General features: G+C 38.2%; 1 protein-coding gene and 1 pseudogene across 8 annotated transcripts in view; one reads left to right on the forward strand and one right to left on the reverse strand.

Annotated features, from left to right (window-relative positions):
* Positions 1-27,480, forward strand: part of POLQ (DNA polymerase theta) — a 123,058-nt gene that overhangs the window by 57,914 nt on the left and 37,664 nt on the right. For 5 of the 8 annotated variants that reach the window (XR_008523573.2, XM_024245112.3, XM_002813240.6 and 2 more), the window contains 9 exons: positions 1,759-2,002; positions 5,080-8,186; positions 10,348-10,491; positions 11,814-12,010; positions 13,580-13,820; positions 18,679-18,872; positions 21,942-22,079; positions 23,269-23,443; positions 27,018-27,144. Coding sequence is in view for 7 of the 8 variants with exons in the window: in XM_024245112.3 (XP_024100880.3) it covers positions 1,759-2,002; positions 5,080-8,186; positions 10,348-10,491; positions 11,814-12,010; positions 13,580-13,820; positions 18,679-18,872; positions 21,942-22,079; positions 23,269-23,443; positions 27,018-27,144 (4,567 nt within the window). In the remaining variant the exon portion in view is untranslated. Of the gene's footprint in view, positions 1-1,758; positions 2,003-5,079; positions 8,187-10,347; positions 10,492-11,813; positions 12,011-13,579; positions 13,821-18,678; positions 18,873-21,941; positions 22,080-23,268; positions 23,444-27,017; positions 27,145-27,480 lie in introns of those variants that run through there. The other 3 variants (XM_054551423.2, XM_054551427.2, XM_054551426.2) reach the window with 3 other exon arrangements.
* On the reverse strand, positions 559-1,370 carry LOC100437245 (large ribosomal subunit protein eL8-like; annotated as a pseudogene).

Here is a 27,480-nt window from a genome sequence, read left to right on the forward strand (position 1 = left end):
AACAAAATTTTAATTCAACAAATGTCTTTATGACATGGCACTTGTTTTGGTTTCTTTATTCCAAGGCAGTGCAGCTATTGAGCTCAGCAACCTTTCTTTGAAGAAAATGCAGGTGGGAACTTCACTCTTTCTAGTTCTCTCAGCACTTGAATATTTAAACCACCTCTTGTTTTCCTCTAGGTGGAAAGAGTCCCTTCCTTTTTTTTTTGAGATGGAGTTTCTCTCTTGTTGCCCAGGCTGGAGTGCAATGGCATGATCTTGGCTCACCACAACCCCCGCCTCCCGAGTTCAAGCGGTTCTCCTGCCTCAGCCTCCCGAGGAACTGGGATTACAGGCATGCACCACCATGCCTGGCTAATTTTGTATTTTTAGTAGAGATGGGGTTTCTCCATGTTGGTCAGGCTGGTCTCAAACTCCTGACCTCAGGTGAACCACCCACCTCCACCTCCCAAAGTGCTGGGATTACAGGCGTGAGCCACTGCCCCCAGCATCTTTACATGGTTTTTTTTTTTTTTTTTTTTAATTTGTATTATTTTAATTATTTTTATATACAGAAAACTCAACAGTGTACATTTAACCAAGTTTAGTGGCAAGTTCTTTAGCCTTTGCCTTTTCAAGCTTGACGATACGAGCCACAGACTTAGGACCCAGGACGTTGCCACCCCAGTGATGGTGGATCTCATCATATCTGTCGTTGTAATTGGTCCTGATAGCTTCCACCAGCTTAGCCAAAGCGCCTTTGTCTTCCGAGTTCACCTGTGTGAAAGCGACAGTGGTGCAGGTCTTCCTGTGGACTGGACGTCCCAGTCTTGCCTTCCCCTTGATAATGCAGTAAGGGACTTTTTTACAACACAGGGCAGGCAAGAAGACAACCAGCTTGATGGGATCCGCGTCGTGTGCAATCACCACCAGCTGAGCTTTCTTGTTCTCCACCAAGGTGGTGACAGTGTTAACTCCTGCTCGAAGGACAGGTGGTCTCTTGGTGGGGACGTCCCCTTTGCCAGCAGCTTTCTTCTTGGCCCAGGCCAACAGCCTCTGCTTCTTCTCTTGCTTTGTCTCTGGTCTGTACTTGTGGGCCAGCTTAAGCAGCTGAGTAGCTGTTTGGCGGTCCAGGGCCTGGGTGAACTGGTTAATTGCAGGAGGCACTTTCAGCCGCTTACAGAGGATGGCTCTCTGCCGCTGCAACCTGATATAGCGGGGCCATTTCACAAAGCAGGTGAGGTCTCTTTTGGGCTAGATATCCTGTCCAATGCCAAAATTCTTAGGCCTTTTCTCAAACAGGGGATTCACCACTTTCTTAGCCTCCTGCTTCTTCACGACAGCACGGCCGGAGCCACCTTCTTTCCCTTGGCCTTCTTTCCTTTCGGCATCTTGGGCGGCGGGAGGAGAGAGACCTTTACATGTTTTTAAGAGTTCTCTTTTGCTTAAGAAAGATAGAGAGAGAGGAATGAATTAGGGTGAGGGCTTCTTGTTTGTTTTGTGTTTATGTGCTCTGCCTCAGTTTTCATGTGTTAACTTGAGGATTAAGAATAAATAAGATGACATTTAATGTCATCTCATAAAACTTAGCACATTTATTGTCCAATTAGTTAAGGCTCTTAATATATATCTGCTCCCTTGTTAACTTACACCTTGGGCCTTGTTAAATCTTACAATTTTGCAGGGAAAAAACAAAAGAAAATATAAATACATCTAAAGAAATGGAGAATTCGTCTGTAAAAAAAATTGAGTTCAACAAATATTCTATGAATGTTCTAGGGATGATTACAGTATTTTCCAACCGTCTGGGCTGGCACAACATGGAACTACTACTTTCCGAATTTCAGAAGCGTCTTACGTTTGGCATCCAGAGGGAGCTGTGTGACCTGGTTCGGGTATCCTTACTAAATGCTCAGAGAGCCAGGGTTCTCTATGCTTCTGGCTTTCATACTGTGGCAGACCTTGCTAGAGCAAATATTGTGGAGGTGGAGGTGATTCTGAAAAATGCTGTGCCTTTCAAAAGGTAAGAAAATACCTTTACCTACATGGGCTTATGAAATAAAAAAAAAAATCATGTCAATTTTAAAATAATAGATAATGTATTAAAGTATTTTTCTCTTAAATAATCTTATTATATACTTGGTGTAAGTGGAAGAAAATATGGCTAATTTTTCCCCGTTGCAGATGACTTTTTTTTTTTTGAGATGAAGTCTCACTCTTATTACCCAGGCTGGAGTGCCATGGTGCGATCTCGGCTCACTGCGACCTCCGCCTCCTGGGTTCAAGCGATTCTCCTGCCTCAGCCTCCCGAGTAGCTGGGATTATAGGCGCCCACCACCAGGCACAGCTAATTTTTGTATTTTTAGTAGAGACAGGGTTTCACCATGTTGGCCAGGCTGGTCTTGAACTCCTGACCTCAGGCAATCCGCCCGCCTCAGCCTCCCAAAGTGCTGGGATTATAGGCGTGAGCCAGTGCGCCCGGCCGCAGATTACTTTTTATTTTGTTGATTTTAAAAATAATACATGACTTAAAAACATTTCTACTAGACCGTCTGAGTGGGGCTGGGCACAGTGACTCACGCCTGTAATCCCAGTACTTTGGGAGGCTGAGGCTGATTGTTTGAGCTTAGGAGTTCAAGACTAGCCTGGGCAACATAGCAAGATCTCATCGCTACTAAAATTGAAAAAAAAAAAAAAATAGCTTGGCATGGTGGCATGTGCCTATAGTCCCAGCTACTTGGGGATATGAGGCTGGAGAGTTGGTTGAGCCCAGGAGGTTGAGGCTGCAGTTAAGCCCTGATAGTGCCACTGAACTCCAGCCTGGGTGACTGAGTAAGATTGTGTCTCAAAAAAAAAGTACTGAGCAAAAGTTTGGTATCAATGATTTCTGCTTTGATGAATTTTGATTTTGATCTGCTTTGATGGATTTTGATAATTTTGATGTGATTTCATTATATATCTCGGGCTCATCTTACACTTTAGGCAAGAGCATTTTAAAATACATTCCTCTGAAATGTTCTTTGGAATGCTAGTGTCCTTCAAAACAATTTGTGAGAAGATTCCTTGATTATTTTTTTGTATATATGTCTGAATAACCAATTTATTGAATGGGCAAGACTCAGTATATAAATCAAGGAATAGCTTAATTATTTTTTCTACCACTGTTTTTTTGAACTCACTCTTATATGAAATCTCAGGCAGATTCTATAGGTATTTAGTTACTTTCAGGTACTAACAACCAGTTTTATTTTCAGGTATTAAACAATTTGTTTCAAATGGAAGCATCAATCTCATTTCCAGTTAGTGTTTCTTGCCTCCCACTCACTTTAAACCTGACTCCCAGCTCTGAGACCTTAACCTGTGTGGGAAGGGATGGGGTATAGTATTTTACTATCCTCTTTGCTCTTGCATATCTCTTGCCCATGGAAGACAATTTTTCCACAGACTGGGGGTGGAGGTGGGGGTACGGGGATGGTGGAGATGGTTTGGTTTTAGGATGAAACAAAACAATTAGATTCTCATAAGGAGCACGCAACCTAGATTCCTTGCATGTACAGTTCACAATAGGGTTTGCTGCAGCTGATCTGACAGGAGGCGGAGCTCAGGCAGCAATGCTCCCTTGCCTGTAGCTCACCTCCTGCTGTGCGGCCCAGTTCCTAACAGGCCATGGACTGGTACTGGTCTGCATCTCAGGGGTTGAGGACCCCTGGTTTAGACTTTTAACTGGCCACTTGGAATCTGTCCACACTTGCACGGTTTAGAGATCAGTCAGAGATTTGGGCAGAGTTTATATGAAGAATTACGAGTTGTTCTCTAGTTATCTGTTCTAGACTGCCTTAAATTTCCAACTAATGTAGTTACTCTTAACTCTCTTCTGACTTCATCAATCAGTGAACTCCAGGTTTTTATCTAAGTTTTTAGCTAACCTACAGGGTGCTGACTGGTCCCTGCCTTCAGGTAAAAAGTGAAAATTCACCCATTGCCATTTCTTTCTTCCAAGTCTCAACCCCCCTCCAATTTCTGCTTTCTTTTGTTCATTTTCTAGTCCCTTCATATATTTTGCCCAGAGTTTATATTGTGTATTGTACAGAAGGATTTGTTTTCTTTCTTGTCTTGTCTTTTTTTTTTTTTTTTTTTTTTGTGACAGAGTCTCGCTCTGTTGCCCTGGAGTGCAATGGCGTGATCTTGGCTCACTGCAACCTCTGCCTCCTGGGTTCAAGCAATTCTTCTGTCTTAGCCTCCCAAGTAGCTGGGACTACAGGCCTCCCAAGTAGCTGGGACTACAGGCACACGCCACCACACCTGGCCAATTTTTGTATTTTTAGTAGAGAAAGAGTTTTACCGTATTGGTCAGGCTGGTCTTGAACTCCTGACCTCAGGTAATTTACCCACCTTGGCCTCCCAAAGTGCTGGGATTACAGGCATGAGCCACTGCGCACAGCCTTTTAAAAAATTTTTTTAATGAGACAAGGTCCTGCTCTGTCACCCTGGCTGGAGTGCAGTGGGATGATCTTTTCTCACTGTAACGCCTCCTGGGTTCGAGCGATTCTCATGCCTCAGCCTCCCAAGCAGCTGGAATTACAGGTACCCACTACCATTCCTGGCTGATTTTTTGTATTTTTAGTAGAGATAGTGTTTCACCATGTTGGCCAGGCTGGTCTCAAACTCGTTGCCTCAAGTGATTCGCCTTCCTCGGTCTCCCAAAGTGCTGGGATTACAAGTGTGAGCTACCGCGCCAGGCTGGATGTTTTTCAATGAAAGTTTTATGGCTTTCACTTTTTTAAAGGCTTCTACTTAAAGAATCTGTTTTAGTGAAGGCTTACTTTATTATGCCGTTTAAAAACTACAGAACCACCCACCCTTTTCTGGTGCCTCATTTTTGTATACAACTCTTATCACCAGGTAATACAGAATGCATTTTAAACTTTTGTTTATTTTCTGAATTCCCCAGCTAGAATGTGCCATGAGAGCAGATACATTTCTCTCTCTTCTTCATTGTTATTTTTCCAGTTCTTAGAACAGCTCAGATTGCATGTTTAATAAATATTTGCCTTACGAATGAATGAATTCATTTCTGTGTTTTCCCATTTCCTTGTGTAGTGCCCGGAAAGCAGTGGATGAGGAAGAGGAAGCAGTTGAAGAACGTCGGAATATGCGAACTATCTGGGTGACTGGCAGAAAAGGTTTAACTGAAAGGGAAGCAGCAGCCCTTATAGTGGAAGAAGCCAGAATGATTCTGCAGCAGGACTTAGTTGAAATGGGAGTGCAATGGAATCCATGTGCCCTGTTACATTCTAGTACATGCTCATTGACTCATAGTGAGTCCGAAGTAAAGGAACACACATTTATATCCCAAACTAAGAGTTCTTATAAAAAATTAACCTCAGAGAACAAAAGTAACACCATATTTAGTGATTCTTATATTAAACATTCACCAAATATAGTGCAAGACTTAAATAAAAGTAGAGAGCATACAAGTTCCTTTAATTGTAATTTCCAGAATGGGAATCAAGAACATCAGAGATGTTCCATTTTCAGAGCAAGAAAACGGGCCTCTTTGGATATAAATAAAGAGAAGCCAGGAGCCTCTCAGAATGAGGGGAAAACAAGCAATAAGAAAGTTGTTCAGACTTTTTCACAGAAAACAAAAAAGGCACCTTTGAATTTCAATTCAGAAAAGATGAGCAGAAGTTTTCGATCTTGGAAACATAGAAAGCATCTAAAGCGATCTAGGGACAGCAGTACCCTGAAAGACTCTAGAGCGTGTAGAATCCATTTACAAGGACAGACTCTGTCTAATCCTAGTATTTGTGAAGACCCATTTGCCTTAGATGAGAAGAAAACGGAATTTAGAAATTCAGGGCCATTTGCTAAAAACGTCTCTTTGAGTGGTAAGGAAAAAGATAATAAAACATCATTCCCATTACAAATAAAGCAAAATTGTTCATGGAACATAACACTAACTAATGATAATTTTGTGGAACATATTGTCACAAGATCTCAGAGTAAAAATGTGACTTGTCAGGCCACTAATGTGGTTAGTGAAAAGGGCAGAGGAGTAGCTGTTGAGGCAGAAAAAATAAATGAAGTGTTGATACAAAATGGTTCAAAACACCAGAATGTTTATATGAAACACCATGACACCCATCCAATTAACAAGTACCCGCGAAAGCAATCTCATGAACAGACAAGCACTTTTACCAAACAGAAAAATATAATAGAGAGACAAATGCCCTGTGAAGCAGTCAGTAGTTACACAAATAGAGACTCAAATGTTACTATCAATTGTGAAAGGATAAAGCTTAATACAGAGGAAAATAAACCAAGTCATTTTCAGGCATTAGGAGATGATATAAGCAGAACTGCGATACCCAGTGAAGTACTTCCATCAACTGGAGCATTTAGCAAATCAGGAGGCCAGCATGAGAATTTTCTAAATATTTCTAGACTGCAAGAAAAAACAGGTACTTATACAACAAACAAAACTAAAAATAATCATGTTTCTGACTTAGGTTTAGTCCTCTGTGATTTTGAAGATAGTTTCTACCTGGATACTCAGTCAGAGGAAATAATACAACAGATGGCAACCGAAAATGCCAAACTAGGAGCAAAGGACACCAACCTCGCAGCAGGGATAATGCAGAAGAGCTTAGTCCAACAGAACTCGATGAGCTCTTTTCAGAACGAGTGTCACATTCCTTTTCCTGCTGAACAGCACCCTCTAGGAGTGACTAAGATAGATCATTTGGACCTTAAGACTGTAGGTACTATGAAACAAAGCACTGATTTACATGGGGTTGATATCCTGACTCCAGAAAGCCCGATTTTCCATTCTCCAATACTATTGGAGGAAAATGGTCTTTTTTTAAAAAAGAATGAACTTTCTGTTACTGATTCTCAATTAAATAGTTTTCTTCAAGGTTATCAAACACAAGAAACTGTGAAACCAGTTATACCTCTGATTCCTCAAAAGAGAACTCCCACTGGTGTAGAAGGAGAATGTCTTCCAGTTCCTGAAACAAGTTTGAATATGAGTGATAGTTTACTATTTGATAGTTTCAGTGATGACTATCTAGTAAAAGAACAATTACCTGATGTGCAAATGAAAGGACCCCTTCCTTCAGAAGTAACATCAAACCATTTTAGTGATTCTCTGTGTCTACAACAAGAAGACCTAATTAAAAAATCAAATGTAAATGAGAATCAAGATACCTGCCAGCAGTTGACTTGTTCCAATGATGAATCTATTATATTTTCAGAAATGAATTCTGTTCAGATGGTTGAAGCTTTGGACAATGCGGATATATTTCGTGTCCAAGAGAAGAATCATACTGTAGTATCTCCTAGAGCATTAGAACTAAGTGATCCAGTACTTGATGAGCACCACCAAGGTGATCAAGATGGAGGAGATCAAGATGAAAGGGCTGAAAAATCAAAATTAACTGGGACCAGGCAAAATCATTCATTCATATGGTCAGGGACATCATTTGATCTAAGTCCAGGACTGCAAAGGTTTTTAGATAAAGTATCCAGTCCTCTAGAAAATGAAAAGCTAAAATCAATGACTATAAACTTGTCTAGTTTGAATGGAAAAAATACAGAGTTAAATGAACAAGAAGTTATTTCAAACTTGGAGACAAAACAAGTGCAGGGAATTTCATTTTCTTCTAATAATGAAGTAAACAGCAAGATTGAGATGCTAGAAAACAATGCCAATCATGATGAAACCTCATCCCTCTTACCTGGTAAAGAAAGTGATATAGTTGATGATAATGGTCTCATTCCTCCTACACCCATTCCAACATCTGCTTCTAAGCTGACATTTCCAGGGATTCTTGAAACACCCGTAAACCTTTGGAAAACTAATAATGTTTTACAACGTGGTGAAAGTTATTTATTTGGCTCACCTTCAGATATTAAAAACCACGATTTAAGTCCGGAGAGTAGAAATGGGTTCAAAGACAACAGCCCTATTAGTGACACAAGCTTTTCACTTCAGTTATCACAGGATGGATTACAGTTAACTCCAGCCTCAAGCAGTTCAGAAAGTTTGGCCATAATTGATGTAGCAAGTGACCAAAATCTTTTTCAAACATTCATTAAGGAGTGGCGGTGCAAAAAGCGATTTTCCATCTCACTGGCTTGTGAAAAGATTAGAAGTTTGACATCTTCTAAAACTGCTACTATTGGCGGTAGATTTAAGCAAGGTAAGAATTTTTTTAATTTTATCTTTTCATATTTATAAACTACTTAGTAGACTGAGATAAGAGTTAGATTTCTCAATGTTAGATATTAAATATAATCTATTCAAATTGTAGTATGTATCTCCTCTGTGGATTTATGTGTAGAACAGCCTTATTTATTCAGCATACCTAAATTAATTAATGGTAGTTGCCCTCCAGTATAAGAGGTGCATGTAATATATATTAGAATAAAAGTTTACAAAAATAAAGATAATATGTATTTTGAATATGAATGTGACATTTCTTTTATGGTATATTAATGTTGTAACATAATGGTTTTTATTAATCACCAGGGCTCATGAATTCTTTTCTTTTTTCTTTTTCTCCTTTCTTTCTTTTCTTTTCTTTCTTTCTCTCTTTCTCTCTCTCTCTCTCTGTCTCTCTTTCTCTCTTTCTTTCCTCTTTCTTTGTCTTGTTCAGTTGCCCAGGCTGGAGTGCAGTGGTGTGATCTTGATCTTCGCTCACTGCAACCTCCACTTTCTGAGTTCAAGCGATTCTCCTGCCTCAGCCTCCCAAGCAGCTAGAAGTACAGGCATGTGCACCATGCCCAGCTAATTTCTGTATTTTTAGTAGAGATGGGGTTTCACCATGTTGTCCAGGGTGGTCTCAAACTCCGGACCTCAAGTGATCCACCTGTGTTAGCCTTTCAAAGTGCTGGGATTACCGGCGTGAGCCACTGCGCCCAGCCTCATGAATTATTATTATTATTATTATTATTATTATTATTATTATTATTATTATTTAGACAGAATCTCGCTGTTGGCCAGGCTGGAGTGCAGTGGCATGATCTCGGCTCACTGCAACCTCTGCTCACTGCAACCTCTGCCTCTCGGGTTCAAGCAATTCTCCTGCCTCAGCCTCTTGAGTAGCTGGGACTACAGGTGTATGCCACCATGCCTGGCTAATTTTTTTATTTTGTATTTTAGTACAGATGGGGTTTCACCGTGTTAGCCAGGATGGTCTCAATCCCCTGACCTCGTGATCCACCCACCTCGGCCTCCCAGAGTGCTGGGATTACAGGCGTGAGCCACCATGCCCGGCCTCATAAATTATTTTCTATTAAATTGTAATATCCTTGTTTGCTTATGTAATTACAAAATTACATTGCTAATAGGAACTTTGTTCTTCACAGTGTACATTAGCTACATTTTCCAAGATTTATCTTGAGTAGAACTTAGACCTCCATGATAGTCATGAATTGTATACTGAAATGTTGCTTCCAAAACCTTGTGGAGCTCTTCCAGGTTTTGAGAGAGTTGAACCTTTTGGTCAAGTAAGGCTATGTATATTCCTGTCTTATTGCATGAGCTCTGCCATCTGGATTGTGGGGACCAGTTGTAGTCAGCTGTGGAAATCAGGTGTTTGATTAGATTTATTAAACCTTGCTATTTTATGAATTAATTTGTTCATGAAGGTTTGAGTATTTGTCTGATTTTCAATTCATGGAGCAGATGTGTTAACCACAACTTTTATGTACTTTTAGTGTTGAATAGCACTTTCCATTTTTGATGTAACAAACAAAATTGAGCACATTTTCTGTATCAGGCTATATAATAGAGGCTAGAGGGATAAAAAAGTTCACCTAAATTTAATAAATATGTACTAAGTTCCTATGTGCCAGTTATTTTCCTGCTACTAGGGATATAATTATCAATAAGACAGATTGATTCTTGACCTTTATAAAATTGGAGATACATTATTTTAGGAAAAAATGTTGACTCTCGATACAAAATTATGTTTCTTCACTAAGGAATAATAGTCTTTATTTTTCTGGAGTTTCTTAGCTAAGAATTGCTGAATTTGCTGCAAAATATTTGTAGTATGCAAATGATCTGTAATTTTGTTTGAGTTATAAAATTTGAAATGCAGCCTCCCTTTCTTGACATTAATCATTATAGATTTATTTTAACAAATCTTTGGTAGCTTTTTCGTAGTCACAGCTATCTTAATTGATGGGAAGCCTAGAAAGATCTTACTTATACTTAAAATGACTATCCAAATGCATATTTTAAGATCTGGAAATTTTGCCTATCAAAGATAGGTTTTTAATTATAATTGTTTTAACAATTTATGTAATGTCTTTATTTTTAGAGATTTTTAACTATTTCACTTTTGTTTTACTTAGCTAGCTCACCTCAGGAAATTCCTATTAGAGATGATGGATTTCCCATTAAAGGTTGTGATGACATCTTGGTGGTTGGACTGGCAGTATGCTGGGGTGGAAGGGATGCCTACTATTTTTCACTGCAGAAGGAACAAAAGCATTCTGGTAAGTCATGAGTATTTGGTTAAGTCACTATGTAATTAGTGTAACATCCATTAGGGTAGTGATCTTATATTTTGAGAATAATTTCTTGATATTTACCTAGGATTTATTTTTAGAGTTTAATTTTTTTTTTTTTTTTTGAGACAGAATGTCACTCTTTTGCCCAGGCTGGAGTACAATGGCATGATCTTGGCTCACTACAACCTTCACCTCCTGGGTTCAAGCGATTCTCCTGCCTCAGCCTCCCAAGTAGCTGCTATTACAAGCATGTGCCACCGCGCCGGCTAATTTTGTATTTTTTTAGTAGAGACAGGGTTTTACCATGTTGGTCAGGCGGGTCTTGAACTCCTTACCTCAGGTGATCCACCCGCCTTGGCCTCCCAAAGTGTTGGGATTACAGGCGTGAGCCATTGTGCCTGGCAAAAATTGTAATTTTTTGGAGAGCAGCTGGCATGTACATTATTGCATATATTAACTAGAATTAGTGTTTTAAGAAGCACTTCCTTACTTCTCCCTGCCTGTCACACGACACTATTCATGCTATGGGTTTTTCCTCTGAGGGGGCAGTGCAGCCTCAGGGACTCTCTTGCCACCTTTAGGGTTTGGTTTTGAAGACTAAACGATGGCAGTTTATTTTCAGTCTTCTGTCCTCCCATTGAATGGGTCTGAAACTCATCTAGAGGGAATGTTGAGCTAGAGATCTATAGTAGTCAAATCATATAAACTTTGGAGAAGTCTTTGGAGTGGAAAGGATGTAATCTGGAAACACCCTGTGATCTGACTGTGGTTGTTGGATACCCCAGCTGATAGGTTGGTTTTGGACAGGAGCAAAATTAATAAGGAAACATTTTAAAGGATGATGTATAGTGTCTGTTCCTTAGTAAGCATGAAATATTTTCAGTTGTTTTGCAGGAAAATATGTTGGGGTGAGTAGTTACTTAAGCTTTTTTTAATTTTGGATAGAATAGTATCTGTTCATACTAAATCTCTCTTTAAAATTTATTTCCAAATACTTTTCCTGTCTTTAACTCCTCATTTTGGCAAATGTAATTTTGTTTTTAGAAGTATTAATGTTTAATATTTTCTCCCACCTAATTAAGTAGAGCATTAAAACTCTTCTAACCCAAATCATAATTTTTAGATTATGACGCACTTCATCTACATAGCTGATATGACCTGGATAAGATGCTGAATTACTTGTCACATGGAACCAGACTCTTAGGCTTCTGAGTCTTTTTCAGTCTTTCTACTAAAGATTGCTGCTTCAAATGAATGCATGTAATTTTTGCCTTAAAAATGTTTTTTCCTTTTTTTTTTTTTTAAAGAAATTAGTGCCAGTTTGGTTCCACCTTCTTTAGATCCAAGCCTGACTTTGAAAGACAGGATGTGGTACCTTCAATCTTGCTTGCGAAAGGAATCTGATCAAGAATGTTCTGTTGTCATCTATGACTTCATCCAGAGCTATAAAATTCTTCTTCTTTCTTGTGGCATCTCCTTGGAGCAAAGTTATGAAGATCCTAAGGTTCTATGTCTTATTTAATTTTTATATACTTAAAACAACATTTTTAGTGTTAATTCTTAAATGACTTGGTATTTACTTAGCATCAATAATGCAGCTTAAGTATTTTAGAGTAGTCACTTCTTTATTCAATAATGTCATCTACCCAGAATAGAATATCATGCACCAAATATCTCTGTGTAGATAAAAACAGAGATGTCACAAATTTGGAGCCCTAAAGTTTATGTCTTTCCTCAGAGATTTTTAAAAAATTTAATTTGGGTCATAAGTCCTAAGTTTTCTGTCTAATAGTAAATTGGAAGTGAAATGAGAACAGATTTAGGTGTATGATAGCAGGAGGTCTTAAATATTCATGAGGGTGGAGGCAGAAAATTGGAAAAGAGTGTGAATAAGATGTCAAAAAGAATTGTAGTTAGTGGCCATTTAGCATAGAGGCAAATCCCCTTACTGGCTCCTGAGAACTTTCCTTTATAATAGCAAAGTATGATGCACTCTTCATAATGATTACTTAGTTAAGAAACATGTTAACTTTTACATCAGACTATTTCATTCAATATTCCCCTATAAAACCTTATTCTTAACCTACAAAAGAAATAATTGAGTCATATAGTAAAGTAATTGTCAGAATTATGAACAGGGCTTAGATTCACTTATTCTAATCCAGTTAATGATCTGCCTGATCTAGTATTAGGAACTACAGGACTCCTAGTCTCTTGAGGAAGTTGGAAATAGCAATCAAATGAATAATTGGATGGTTCTGGTGACAGACCCCCCCATTCTGAGGGGAAAGTCTAGAGGCTTTCTGAAACTCTGGATATAAACTTTTAATGGTAAAACATTTATGCGTCACTTTTTTTTTTTTTTTTGAGATGAAGTTTTGCTCTTGTTGCCCAGGCTGGGGTGCAGTGGTGCGATCTCGGCTCACTGCAACCTCCACCTCCCAGGTTCAAGCGATTCTTTTGCCTCAGCCTCCTGAGTAGCTGGGATTACAGGTGCCCACCACCATGCCCAGCTAATTTTTTGTGTATTTAGTAGAGACAGGGTTTCACCATGTTGACCAGGCTAATCTTGAACTTCTGACCTCAGGTGATCAACCCGCCTCAGTCTCCCAAAGTGCTGGGATTACAGGCATCAGCCACCACACCCGGCGCCTCACTTCTTTTGATGATGAAGGAATTAAATATACCTAAAACCTCACAGGCCCATCTTTATTACAGTAGCTTAGCCCAAATTAGCCTTAGTGGAGGAGTCCGTCTTCATTTTCAGACACATGGTTTGAGTTTGCTGAGACACACTTGTTTTTCAAGCCTACTGCTAAACTGGATGGGCCTGAGCATTGTAGTAATGGAATAGTTACAACTTTTCTTTCTTTGAAAGCTACTGCTGTTGTTGCTACCAAAAATGAGTCCTGTTACAATTATTCTTTCCTTCTTTCCTGGGAAGACCACTGAATAAATATTAAATGAAAATGAATGAGGTTAGAAATGAGCTGTCTTTTTTTCCCTTTTCATTTAGAGGTACAAAAGTGTCTGAAAAAAATCAGGAAAATATTCTCATTGCTATCCCATTCAGGTGGCATGCTGGTTACTAGATCCAGATTCTCAGGAGCCGACTCTTCACAGCATAGTTACCAATTTTCTTCCTCATGAGCTTCCACTCCTAGAAGGGATGGAGACCAGCCAAGGGATTCAAAGCCTGGGGCTAAATGTTGGCAGTGAGCATTCTGGGCGATACAGAGCATCTGTGGAGTCCATTCTCATCTTCAACTCTATGAATCAGCTCAACTCTTTGTTGCAGAAGGAAAACCTTCAAGGTAAAAACCAAGTTTCTGGCATTTATATGTTATAGATTAGAGATAGAGATTTAGCCACTCTTTATCAAAAATGGGTAAATTACACATTTATGCAAATCCTACCTTTGGATTGTCTAGTGCTTTTTTTCTGTAAAAGGCCAGGGAGTAAATATTTTTGGCTTTGTAAACTAAACCATCTCTATCATAAATACTCAACTCTGCCATTGTAGCAAAAGAGCAGCTGTAGACAAGACCAAAACAAATGGCTGTCTTCCAATAACACTTTACAAAAACATGCAACTAATGTTAGTTTCACCATAATTTGCTGACTTCTGGCCCTTGTGTGAAGAAGAGAATTACAAAATCGCATTTGTGCAGTTGTTGCTAATTTTGTATTTGAACTTTATCAAAGGATTTTTATTCACACTTAGAAGACATCCTTAATGGATTTCAAAAAGTTAACTCTTTTCTTTTTGGAACTATTAACAAACAGATGTTTTTTCACAGCAAGGGATAATCATGAGAGTCTCTTTTTTCCCTCATGACAAATAACATGAATTTATTGTCGTTGTTATCTGCTGGCCCAGATCGAGCACCCTGACTACAGAGAGCTTAACGGATGCTTATGGTAGAGATGTGAAGTAGAACAAATTTGGCTTCATTGTGAGGAGTGACTGAATTTATTGACTAATCAACAGGTACTAGAAAATAGATGGTTGAATTCATACAGACTAGGGTTTGGATCTGGGCTATCCACTTATGAGCTGAGGGACTTTGGGCAAACTACCAAAACTGTAAGTCTGGTTCTTATAAAGTTGTTCTAAGGATTAAATAAGATAGTGAATATGGGCAGTGTTTGTCACAGAGCAGGTGCTTATTATGTTAGTTGATTATTATAATTTTTAACTTTCACAATTTCAATGTGCTTTTGAAACCCCTTTTTTTTTCTGCACTTTCAAAAATGTATGGCTAGCCTGGCTCAGTGGTTCCTGCCTGTAGTCCCAGCTACTCAGGAGTCTAAGGTGGGAGGATCACTGGGGCCCAGAAGTTTGAGACCAGCCTGGACCACATAGTGAGACCCCATCTCAAAAAAAAAGGGTGGTTAGGAGGTATTAAATGCATTTTTGTACAGTGTTAATGCTTTCTTATTCATAGAATTCAAGAATTGAAGTGCACTGAGATAAGGGAAGTTTTTGGAGAGAATGTAGACAGCTATCAGATTTAGTTTGAATATAATTATTTCTTTGTAGAAAGAGATATAGATATGTTTTATTTTTAAAATTTTTCTGTTAGCCAGGAGGTATTCTCATCTGATATAGAGAGATATTTTAACTACAACTTTGATTTCTTTAATAACTGTAAGATTATTCAGTTATTTCTTTTTGAATATATTTGGTAAGCTATATATATATATTTTTTTTTCCAAATCTTTTTTTTCTTTTTATTACTCCACTGTGACATTCCCAACCTATATATTTTTAAGGAATTTATGTTTCATCTAAATTTTCAAATTTATTGGTATACAGCTATTGCTAAGTCTCTCTTTTTTACATCTCTGGTCTATTTGTTATATTCTCTTTTTCTTTCATAATATTATTATTTAATGTCACTTGAAGTTTTCCCAATTTTCTAGTCTTTTCAAAGAACCAACCTTTGCCTTTGATTCTTCCTATTACTTTTGTTTTCTATTTCCTTGATTTCTGTCCACATCTATATTATCTATTTTCTTCTAGTTCCCCTGACTTTATTTTATAGTCATTTTTCAATATTCATAACTTTGACCTTAAAACCATTACTTCTCAAATTATTTTTTTTCTTTTCTAACTTAAGAATATAAGGCAGCTGGGTGCAGTGGCTCATGCCTGTAATCCCAGCACTCTGGGAGGCTGAGGCGGGTGGATCACTTGAGGCCAGGAGTTTGAGACCAGCCTGGCCAACATGGTGAAACCCTGTCTCTACTAAAAATGCAAAAATTAGCTGGGTGTGGTTGCATGCACCTGTAATCCCAGCTACTCGGGAGGCTGAGGCACAAGAATCACTCGAACCCCGGAGGCGGAGGTTGCAGTGAGCAGAGATTCCGCCACTGCACTCCAGTCTGGGCAATAGAGTAAGGATCTGTATCACACACACACACACACACACACACACACACACACACACACACACAAAATATATATATATGGCTGTAAATTTTCCTCAAAGCACTACTTTTATTGTATTCCACAGTTTTGATGTGTATACACACACACACATACACACACACACACACACTTTTTTTTTTTGTAGAGATGGGGGTCTTGCTATGTTGCCCAGGCTGGTCTCGAACTCTTGCCCTCAAGCAGTCCTCCTGCCTTTGCCTCCCAAAGTGCTGGGATCATAGGTGTGAGCCACTATTCCTGGCCTGATAATATTCTTATCATGCTAGATATTTTTAGATTTCTAATATATTTTTTCACTCACAAATTATTTAGAAGAATGGTTTTTAATTCCCAAATATTTAGAAACTTTTATTTTGTATTTTTATGATATTTAAACTTAATTGTGTTGTAGTTAGAGTACATGGTTGTATAATACTAATTCTTGAAATTTTTAGCGAATGATTCATTATCTAAAACCTGAACTATTGTGTAAATGCTCTATGTGCACACGAAAGAATGTGTACTCTAATTCTGGATGCACAATTTTATATGTCTGTTAAGTCAAAGTTGTTTTTAAAATATTCTATGTCTAATTTTCCCTGTGATTCAATCAATTTTAACTTTGTTTTGAGGCCATTTTATTAGGGGGGTGTGTGTTTAAAATTGATTTGTCTTCCTGGTGAATTAAACCTTCTATTATTGTATTATGACCATCTGTATTACAAATAATGATTTTTATTCTTAGTCTGTTTTCTTATATGAATATGGCAACATCAGCTTTCTCTTAATATTACTTCATGTAGCTTTTTTCTATCCCTTTTAACCTTTCTAGGTTCCTATCTTCAGACATGTCTTATAAACAAAGTATAGCTCGTTTATTTTTCAGGCTTAACATTTTTTTTTTTTTTTTTTTTTTACAAATTTGCCAATTGTGATTCTTGATGTGTTTCTGCTTATTTGATTATTGATACACTTGTTCTCTATTTTCCTACTATTTTATTTTGTTTCTAGTCACTTTTTGTTTTGTAAGTAGTTCATTCACAGTTGTGCAATATTCTAACTAGTCCTTATCTGCAATTTTGGGGATCTAAATTTCTTCTTGGTTGTTTCTTCTGAGTCCTATTCACATTTCTTTGCTGTCTTGTATTTTTCATATTTTTTGTGAGTTCATACAGGATTTATGATGATCAAGGATCCCTGCAGGACTTACGTGGGGGAAATCTTCCCTTAGAAAGGTTTTGCTCCTGCCTCTGCTGGGTACCACACTACCCTGCACCCAAGGACCGCAGTAGCCTTTGAGAGTTTTGTTTCAGAACAGGAGTCTGAGACTCAGCTCCTCATCCTGTTGTTGTTTCAAGGATCTATATCCCCTTAACTTTTTTTGCTATGGGACTCCATTCCCATAACAACCTTGCTCCTTCCTAATGGCTATGGATGCAGGCTAGCTTCCTGCCACTCTTACTTTGTGCTTCTCTGATCGTTCCTGTTCTGACCCAAGTTCATTATTTCTCTAGTCTCAAGTAACATGAATTTCTCCACTAGTTCCAGGCTTCTAAAGCCAGGCTCTGACGGCCTCATACCTTCTGCAGGTAGTTAGAGGCCAGTAACTCTCATTTGTTTCTTTGCTTTTCGTGGTGGTTACAGGTGTCCCTGGAGATTTCTCATGCTAATTGAGACCAGGAGTGCCTCAAATAATGTTTGTGTGGAGCTGGGGAGGGTGGGCCAGGGTTGCTCAGATTCCTAGTGACTCAATACTGGAAGCTGAAGTCTTAGGGATTCTTTCTTAATGATTTAGGACAGCATTTCCTATAGTACATTCCATGGATGCTTTCTTTTCAAGATGTTAATAAGTATTATATGAAAAAAGGGTTTAATGGTCAAATAAGTTTGGGACTTTCACTTAAAATAAAATTAAATAGTTGTCTTTGCAGGGCCTTTAATATATAAGTTAAGTCTGCCTTATCCAAAATGTGGGACCAGAAGTGTATTACATTTCAGATTTTTTTGGATTTTGGAATATTTGCATATATATAATGAGATATCTTGGGGATGAGACCCAAGTCTAAATGTAGAATTCATATATCCTATAGACATAGCCTAAAGATAATTTTATACAATGTATTTAATAATTTTGTGCACAAAATAAAATTGTGTACACTGAACCATCAGAAAGCAAAGGTATCACTGTGTCAGTCACTCATGTAGGCAGTCTGTGGTTGTCTGGCAGAAAAGATATATTGAAGCTGAATGGGGCAAGGAGGGGCTTTTTTCCTTTAGAGACGCTGAATAAACTTTGTGTTGTACACCTGCGTTTTGACTGTGCCCTGTCACGTAAAGTCAGGTATGGAATGTCCTACTTGTGGTGTCATGTCAGTGCTCAGAAAGTTTCAGATTTTGGAGCATTTTGGATTTCAGAATAAGGTTGATTGTTATGCTCCTGCTAAGAGTAGAAGCAGAAACATCTTAGGGGAAATACAGTCTCTTGTAATCCAGACTAGTCACAAGATTGCCAACTCTTCTACTCTCTGCAGAGACAAGGATAGTTGTCCAGTGCTAAACTAGCCTGTACTTTTCCACCTTTCATTGTTGGCTTGAGGATGCTGCTCGGGAGACTGGCTCCTGAAGGATACCTTGGTAACATTTCTGGATTTTCCTAGATGAATTCTGTATAGTTTAGGTAAGGCTGCTGATCTAGCCACTTAGCCAATGAATTAACGTTTTAATTTTCTTTTCTCTTCCAGATGTTTTCCGTAAGGTGGAAATGCCCTCTCAGTACTGCTTGTCCTTGCTAGAACTAAATGGAATCGGCTTTAGTACTGCAGAATGTGAAAGTCAGAAACATATAATGCAAGCCAAGCTGGATGCAATTGAGACCCAGGCCTATCAACTAGCTGGCCACAGTTTTTCTTTCACCAGTTCAGATGACATTGCTGAGGTTGTATCATGGGGCTAGGGATATAGATACATAATTTTTAGAGTTAAAATGATTGTGTGTGTGTGTATATGTGTGTGTGTGTGTATATGTGTGTGTGTGTGTGTGTGTATTTACCTGAACACCAGAGGTCAGTAAAATGAAACAGCCAGTTAACCAGGTTGCTTTGAGAATATTCTAGCATCTAATTTGTAAATTATATCTGTATTTAATTTACAAATAAAGGAAGGTAATAAAGAGGACTTCTAGAGTGTAAGCTCCTTGAGAAGGAGATTTGCCTGGAACAGAGGAGGGACTCACTAAGTATTTGTTGAAGAAATGATTGGTACTGGTGGTTGCATGACAGCATAGCTATTTCTCCAGGAAGTTAGTAATTTCATGAGCCCTTACCCCTTCCTTGCTTGCCCTAACATCTTTCTATAGCATAGGAAACTGGATATTTTTCTGAATTAAATGAAAAAGGGATTTTTGTGCTCGTGAATTCTCATCATTTAGCTTCCACTTATAAGTGAGAACATGCAGTATTTGATTTTCTGTTCCTTCGTTAACACATTTAAAAGAAAATGAGGAACTTGGTTTCTCTTATTCATGTGTTGAATTCAGTGGTGCCTTTTTTTTCTTTTTGGTATCTGCTTTTCAAATCCCCAAGCCAATACCTAGCTGACTGCACATAAAATTACATAGGCAACTTATAGAAAATATAGAATCTCTGTTTCAGCACAAGTAGGTTTGGGGCAAAGGCAGGAATTGCTGCCTTTGTGATTCAGATGGGCCTGAAAGCATGTAAGCTACAGGCCTCGAGCAAATCCTGGACTAAGAGTAAAGGGCCTTTGATAGTATTGGCTTCTTAGTCCTGCATGTCAAAATGGCAGTTACCTGGAACGTAATTTGTATGTGAAGTTTCACAGTTAATTCTGAAAGCTTCACCAAAAAAAAAAAAAAAAAAAATGCTTAGGCTAAAGAACTTCTAAATATGTAACTTGAGATCTTTGTGTTGTCTTTAATCATAATGGGTCTCTCTTCCTGGGTTTGCTGCTTTATTGTTACTTTAATAGTGTTTTATTTTTCCTATCCAGTTGCTTGGTTTTTTTCTCCTATACTGCCATTCATGTACCCTTTGATACCTATACTAGGGTTGCCTGATAAAATATGGCACATCCAGTTTGAAATTTGTATTTCATCCTGTAATTTTTGAAAACATAGATGAACCTGAAGGACATTATGCTAAGTGAAATAAGGCAGTTACAGAAAGATAAGTACCATATGTTTCAGATGATCTCACTATATGTGGAATCCAATGAAGTTGAACTCCTCGAAGTAGAAAGTGGAACAGTTGTTACCAGAGGCTGGGGGAGTAGGGAGCGGGCAAATGGGGAGTTGCTAATCAAAGGGTATAAAGTTTTGGATAGGGGAATGGGGAGTTGTTTATCAAAGGGTACAAAGTTTCAGATAAACAGGAGGAATCGATTCTAATATTTATTGTACACAAGGGTGACTACAGTCAATAGTAATGTATTATATATTTCAAAGTAACTAAGAGTAAATTTCAAATGTCTTACGATAAAAAATGATAAGTGTGGTGATCAATATGTTAATCAGCTTAATTTAATCACACCACATTGTATACTTACATCAAAACATCATCTTGTACCCCATGAATGTATACAACTATAATTTGTCAATAAAATCAGGTAAACAATGGATAACAATTTAGTATAAGTATGCCCCATGCAACTCAAATTTAACTGGGCATTTTGTAATTTTATTTGGTATATGTGGCAACCCTAATCCCTATACATGCATATGTTCATATCTGTGTAACACAGTTCTTGGGCTAAATAGTTACTGACATCTGTAGTAAGCCTCAGTACCTTTCATTCCTAAAACCCTAGTTCAAACTGGAACCAGATCATTGTTTCTGTCCTCATTACTATTCTAGAGAAGCACAGGGATTATCTTCCCTTCTACCCCTGGCTCAACTTGTGGGAAAAATTCTTGTACTTACACAAATAGTTTCAATTTTTAGAATTATTACTGGGAAAATAATCCAAGGTTCACTAAAACCCACTCAAAGTATATAAGTGAATGATTAGGTATAATAGATAATGTTCTGAATTGCCCTAGTTTCATCCCCTCTAATCTGAGCTTGTGTTACATGGGGTCTTCCACCTCCCGCACAGCACGGTCCTGGTGTCTTCAGTGGGTGCTACTGGCCCTCTCTAGCATTCATTATTGCCACATTGTATTGGCCACCTTCTCCTAACTTTTTGTGCCTGGGGACTATCAGGGCCCAGCATTGTGGTGGTGGGACTAGATGACTTTTCAGACCCCTTCCTACTTTAGTGTTTTCTGATTTTTGTAATGAGACAATAGCCATGTAAGCTTCCATGTTGATCTATGGGGCTTAACTGATTGAGCAGCCTCATTTAGGAGAGCTCACAAATTCTTAGAGCAATAAGTCTCAATGTCAATAACTTGTTTGCCAGTTGCTCAGCACAGCGCATATACATGCCTGTGTTCCTGACTGCTTAAAAGCTGGCTGTGTATGGTGGCTCATGCCTATAGCCCCACCACTTTGGGAGGCTGAAGCAGGTGGATTGCTTGAGCTTAGGAGTTTGAGACCACCCTGGCCAACATGGCAAAATCCTGTCTCTACCAAAGATACAAAAATTAGCTGGGCATGGTGGTGCATGCCTGTGGCCCTAGCTACTCGGGAGGCTGAGGTGGGAGGATCACTTGAGCCCAGGAAGTGAAGGCTATAGTGAGCTGTGATCACACCACTACACTCTGGCCTGGGTAACAGTGAGATCCTGTCTCAAAAAAAAAAAAAAAGGACTTGTGTTAGTATTAATTAATCTGATAGTGTCTAATTAGAGTATGGATAGACTACCTGACATATAAATTTTGATTGCCATCATTTATTAAATATGGTAATTCCAAATTATCCACAGAAACATTATTTCAATCCATGTTGAACTATAGAGATTGTTTTCTAAAATAACTTAAAATATTTTCTGAATGATAATCCTTGCAAGTTTCATTCTTGACTAAAGAGACATTAATTTCTTGCAGGTTTTATTTTTGGAATTGAAGTTGCCCCCAAATGGAGAGATGAAAAACCAAGGCAGCAAGAAGACTCTGGGTTCTACCAGAAGAGGGATTGACAATGGACGCAAGCTAAGGCTGGGAAGACAGTTCAGCACTAGTAAGGTGCTCTTTGGGGCAGTCACAGAGCAGAGCAGAACCTAAACTGCTTTTAACATTTTAGTGTCTAGAAAGAATGCTGTTGAAATCAACATCTTAGCCTACCATTTGAATTTACCCAGATATAAATTAACACATTGGTTTGTGGTTTGGTAGCCCACAAATTCTGTGGAGATATTCTAACATGGAAAATCCGAATCATAATCTAAGTTAGCCGTTGTGTCCTTCCTTCCTATCATTAAAATGGTGTAAAGGTTTATAAAGGTGTACCACCATGCCCGGCTAATTTTTGTATTTTTAGTGGAGTCTGGGTTTCACCATGTTGGCCAGGCTGGTCTTGAACTCCTGACCTCAAGGGATCCTCCCGCCTCAGCCTCCCAACGTGCTGGGATTACAGGCATGAGCCACTGCACCAGGCCCTGATTTAAGAATTTAATCTGCTAATTTCAAAGTACAATTGTTAATCATAATCCATGGGAACTATGCATTAGTGGGAGAGAAGAGATAAAGGGCTTAATTTTGCATTTTTACAGATGTTTCAGGGGAAAAATAGGGTAGAAAATATAGCCACATAGCTGTCCAAGTTGCTGTTATGTAGAATTGTGGTCCTTATACCATTATCTATGATTTGTCTGCTCCTAGGAAGTTTCCTTAGCTCCAGGCTATAGCACAATTTTTAATTTAATCTCACTGGCCCTTTTACTCACAAGTTTCTGTTCCTTAATAGTTCACTGAAAGTCTATAGTATGAAAAATTCAGTTTTAAAAATAAATGTCTCCTGATTACCTTGATAAGGAAACCATATAAGTATCCGGGCAAGCACAAAAACAACTGGGATACTTCCAGTCATGTGAGGAGCGAAGGAGGAAAATGCATAAAGAAAACAGATGATGTAAAATAAACTTTTGGTGGGGTGTGGGGAGGCAGTTACTTTGTTAAACTGACAATTCATTTATTTTTTTGAAAAAGGTAGTTTTAAATTGATACTGCTCAGTATTACCACATTTCCATTTTATAAACTGTAGTTATAGTTTTATCAATATGGTGGTTTAAAAAAAAACCCCAAGTAATAGTTTTGAGTTGTAGATATTACTCTCAAATTTAATTTTGAGACTGTATTATTTACAGAAAAGAGATTCTAGCTTGCCATGGAATTTGGACAAGAATTCAATCTTACCTTATGTTTTTTTGGCAGGATGTTTTAAATAAATTAAAGGCATTACATCCTTTACCAGGCTTGATATTAGAATGGAGAAGAATCACTAATGCTATTACCAAAGTGGTCTTTCCCCTTCAGCGGGAAAAGCGTCTTAATCCTTTTCTTGGAATGGAAAGAATCTATCCTGTATCACAGTCGCACACTGCTACAGGTGATGAGAAATCTTAAGTATAAACAATATCCAATTTTGAAGGAACAACATTTTCATATGTAATATTTCTTATGATGGCCAAGAATTCAAGTGTTGATCAAGGGGTTCAGTGAAGTTTTACAACTATAAAATACATGCTTTATCCAAAGCATAGATAGATACTACCTGGGTACAGAGATGAGTATTGGTTCCTGCTTTTATTTTTATTTATTTATTTATTTTTGTTTTTTGAGACAGAGTTTCACTGTTGTTGGCCAGGCTGGAGTGCGGTGGCATGATCTTAGCTCCCTGCAACCTCCGCCTCCCTGCAACCTCCGCCTCCCAGGTTCAAGTGATTCTCCTGCTTCAACCTCCCGAGTAGCTGGGATTACAGGCGCATACTACCACATCTGGCTAATTTTTGTATTTTTAGTAGAGATGGGGTTTCGTCACGTTGGTCAGGCTGGTCTCGAACTCCTGACCTTAGGTGATCCACCCGCCTCGGCCTCCCAAAGTGCTGGGATTAGAGGCATGAGCCACTGCGCCCAGCCTGGTTCTTGCTTTTAAGAACTTGTATAGAGTAACTGGGATGTCTGAGACAGTACTTGCAACGTGAGTATACACAGGAATTAAATATTTGAGTCAGTGGTCTTATCTAATTTCAGTCCCAGCCCTTTTTTGAGCCTCTTAAGATTTCTCCACCTTGAATCTGAGTAGGCCTCTGGGGGCATCTGTATAAGTAAGTGTCTTATTTTACCCAAGCAGAAAAGAAAGCTTTAGAGTCCTTTGGTTATCTCATGGTCCTCCTGAGATAAGTAAGAGTGTAATCTTATGAAGAAAAATGTATTCTTTCTCTAGGCAGTACAAAACTCTAAATATTTGCTAAATGTGATGTGTAGTAGAAGAAAAGGTGGCTTTAACTCATTCATAGAGGAGGCGGGCAGTTTAGATTGGTGGTGTAGAATGTGGGCTTTGACATCAGAAATCAGGGTTTGAATCCTGGTTCTGTGAATCTTTAGACAAGATACTTAACCTCTCAATGCCTACGTTTTTTTTCATGTATAAAACAAGGTAATAGGCTGGGCACAGGGGCTGCTGCCTGTAATCCCAGCACTTTGGGAGGCCAAGATGGGAGGGTCACTTGAGCCCAGGAGTTTGAGACTAGCCTGGGCAAGATAGTGAAACCATGTCTCCATAGAAAGTCAAAAAATTAGCCATGTGTGGTATCTTGTGCCTGTAGTCCCAGCCACTTGGGAGGCTGAGGTAGAAGGATTGCTTGAGCCTGGGAGATCAAGGCTACAGTGAGCTGTGATTGAGCCACTGCACTTCAGCCTGGGCAACAGAGTGAGACCCTGTCTCAGTCAATCAATAAATAAGCCAATAAACAAATAAACAAGGTAATAACAGTCTTACCTCACCTGGTAATTCTGAGGATTAAATAGGTTCATAGATGTATTTAGAATAGTGCATGGCTCCTAGAAAGTGCTCACTATCAGTTGCTGCTGTTACCCAGTGCGGAGGCTCCGTGAGGCGCTGCTTTTCTCTGCTTGCTTTATCCCTTGTTCTAAATTTTCTAAACTTGTCCCATCCTAGTGATATCTTGTCCTGTTAGTATTTAAATTTCACTTTGAAACATATGCTAATGATATAAACTTACGTAAAGTAAAATCCTCCATGATGAAAAGACAATATCAACCTAGAATTTTCTTTTATTTTTATTTATTTATTTATTTATTTATTTATTTATTTTTGAGATGGAGTCTCGCTCTGTCGCCAGGTTGGAGTGCAGTGGCGTGATCTTGGCTCACTGCAACCTCCGCCTCCTGGGTTCAAGTGATTCTCCTGCCTCAGCTAATTTTTATATTTTTAGTAGAGACAGTGTTTCACTATGTTGGCCAGGATGGTCTCGATCTCTTGACCTCGTGATCCACCCACCTCAGCCTCCCAAAGTGCTGGGATTACAGGCATTAGCCACCGCGCCCAGCAACCTAGAATTTTCAATGGTGTTGCACATTTATTTGTTCTTTACAAAGCAGAAGATAAAATCAGTAATAACCCTTCTGCTTTGTTATTTGTTTGTAAAGAACAAATAAATGTGCAACATTTATTTTGATTTTATTACTGATTTTACTCATTAGTGATTTTAGAAATGTATTTTAATAATATTTTATAATGCTTATATTTAGAAATACAAACTTAAGCATAGCAAAGCCATTTCATGAATATACTTCATATCCATTAAGCTACATATTCATTCTTTGTAATTTATTTTTACCACTTTTTTGGTCTGCCAGTGTTGCTTCATTAATTCAACTAATAGACCAGAGTAGTGTGCTGAATATTAAGTGTTACAGAAAAGAAGACAATGTGTTGTTGTAAAAAGAGCCTTGGATGCCTTCCTCTGCTGTTTGTTAGCTTTGTAACACTGAACAGGCCATTTAATGACAACAATTATATTAAAGGTTATCATTAACTGAGCACTTATTTTGTGCTAAAAGCTAAATGACAAAGACATAATATCAGGGGATCATTCAAAAAAACAACGTCCAAGTCACTTAAAAGGTCTGATTTATCAGAAGATGATGGAGTTATACATAGCTAGTAGACAGCCTGTTACAATGAAGAGTGTGTCATAAAATAGAGTTTTAGTGTTGCTGATAGTGTTATAAAAAAATCACAGTAACAAAATTACTCAAACTTTTTTGGAGTGATACTTAACATGTTTTCATGTTTTAGAGAAATTCAACCAATAAGTAAACAAAAGATGTAAAATATATTTGGAAATAAAGGCTTTATAAGCATTTTTGTTTGTTTGTTTGTTTTTGTTTTTGAGATGGAGTCTCACTCTGTTGCCCAGGCTGGAGTACAGTGGCATGATCTCGGCTCAATGCAACCTCCGCCTCCCAGGTTCAAGCAATTCTCTTGCCACAGCCTCCTAAGTAGCTGAGGATTGCAGGCACCCGCCACCATGCCCAGCTAATTTTTTGTGTTTTTAGTGGAGACGGGGTTTCACTATTTTGGCCAGGCTTATAAGCGTTTTTTTTAAAAAACAGCTTTCTGTTCACTGGAAAATTTACTATTAACCACCTGATTCAAGTCTCACCTGATTCAGTACTTCTAGTAAGTACTATTGTTGATTCTCTTGATGAATGACAATGATGATGAAGAAAAACAGCCAGATGATGTCTGAAAGTGATGTTTTTAGAAGCTTCAGTGGTTGTTTCTCCTAAGATTCATTTGATTAGCCTCTACTCATTAATATGACCACTAACATGTTATAGTGCTGAAATCTGATACTCATTTTAGCATAAGAATAATAGTTCAGTTTATCAAATTACTTCTCATTGTGGGATGGTTTTCTGTGTAAAACAGAGTATTGTAGCCAATTCATACATTCATTTATTTTGGGATGGTCTTGTACTTATTTTATCATTGTTAGACACATGAACATGATGAAAAATATTTAAATATAAATGTATTTCAGTTCAGCATTGATAGTCTGCATTTTTAAGATAATCCAGAAATGTGAATACTGTTAAAACAAATACTAGATTTTTTTTTCCTAATTTTATGTCTTTATTCTGCTTGATTTTAGGACGAATAACCTTTACAGAACCAAATATTCAGAATGTGCCAAGAGATTTTGAAATCAAAATGCCAACACTAGTAGGAGAAAGCCCACCTTCTCAAGCTGTAGGCAAAGGCCTACTTCCCATGGGCAGGTAGGCGCTGCTTCTCTGTATCTGTATTAATAAACTTTTGTAAGTATGAATGGCTCAAAATAGCTTATTAGACAAATAAATGAAATTAGTTTAATTTTATGTTTCAGACATACCCATTTCTGTCCTAGACCATTTTGAATCCTGAGTCCCATCTATAAAGAAGCTAATTCATGTTTAATTCAATGTTTGCTAAAAAAAGTTCTAGTATCTTTGTTAAGCTTTAAAGTGAGTCTCAGATAAAGATTTGGTTTTCTTTGTTTGTTTGTTTTTTTTGAGACGGAGTCTTGCTCTCTTGCCCAGACTGGAGTGCAGTGGTGCGATCTCAGCTTACTGCAA

Source organism: Pongo abelii, chromosome 2 (assembly GCF_028885655.2).
Source record: "Pongo abelii isolate AG06213 chromosome 2, NHGRI_mPonAbe1-v2.0_pri, whole genome shotgun sequence".
NCBI classification, from domain to species: domain Eukaryota; kingdom Metazoa; phylum Chordata; class Mammalia; order Primates; family Hominidae; genus Pongo; species Pongo abelii.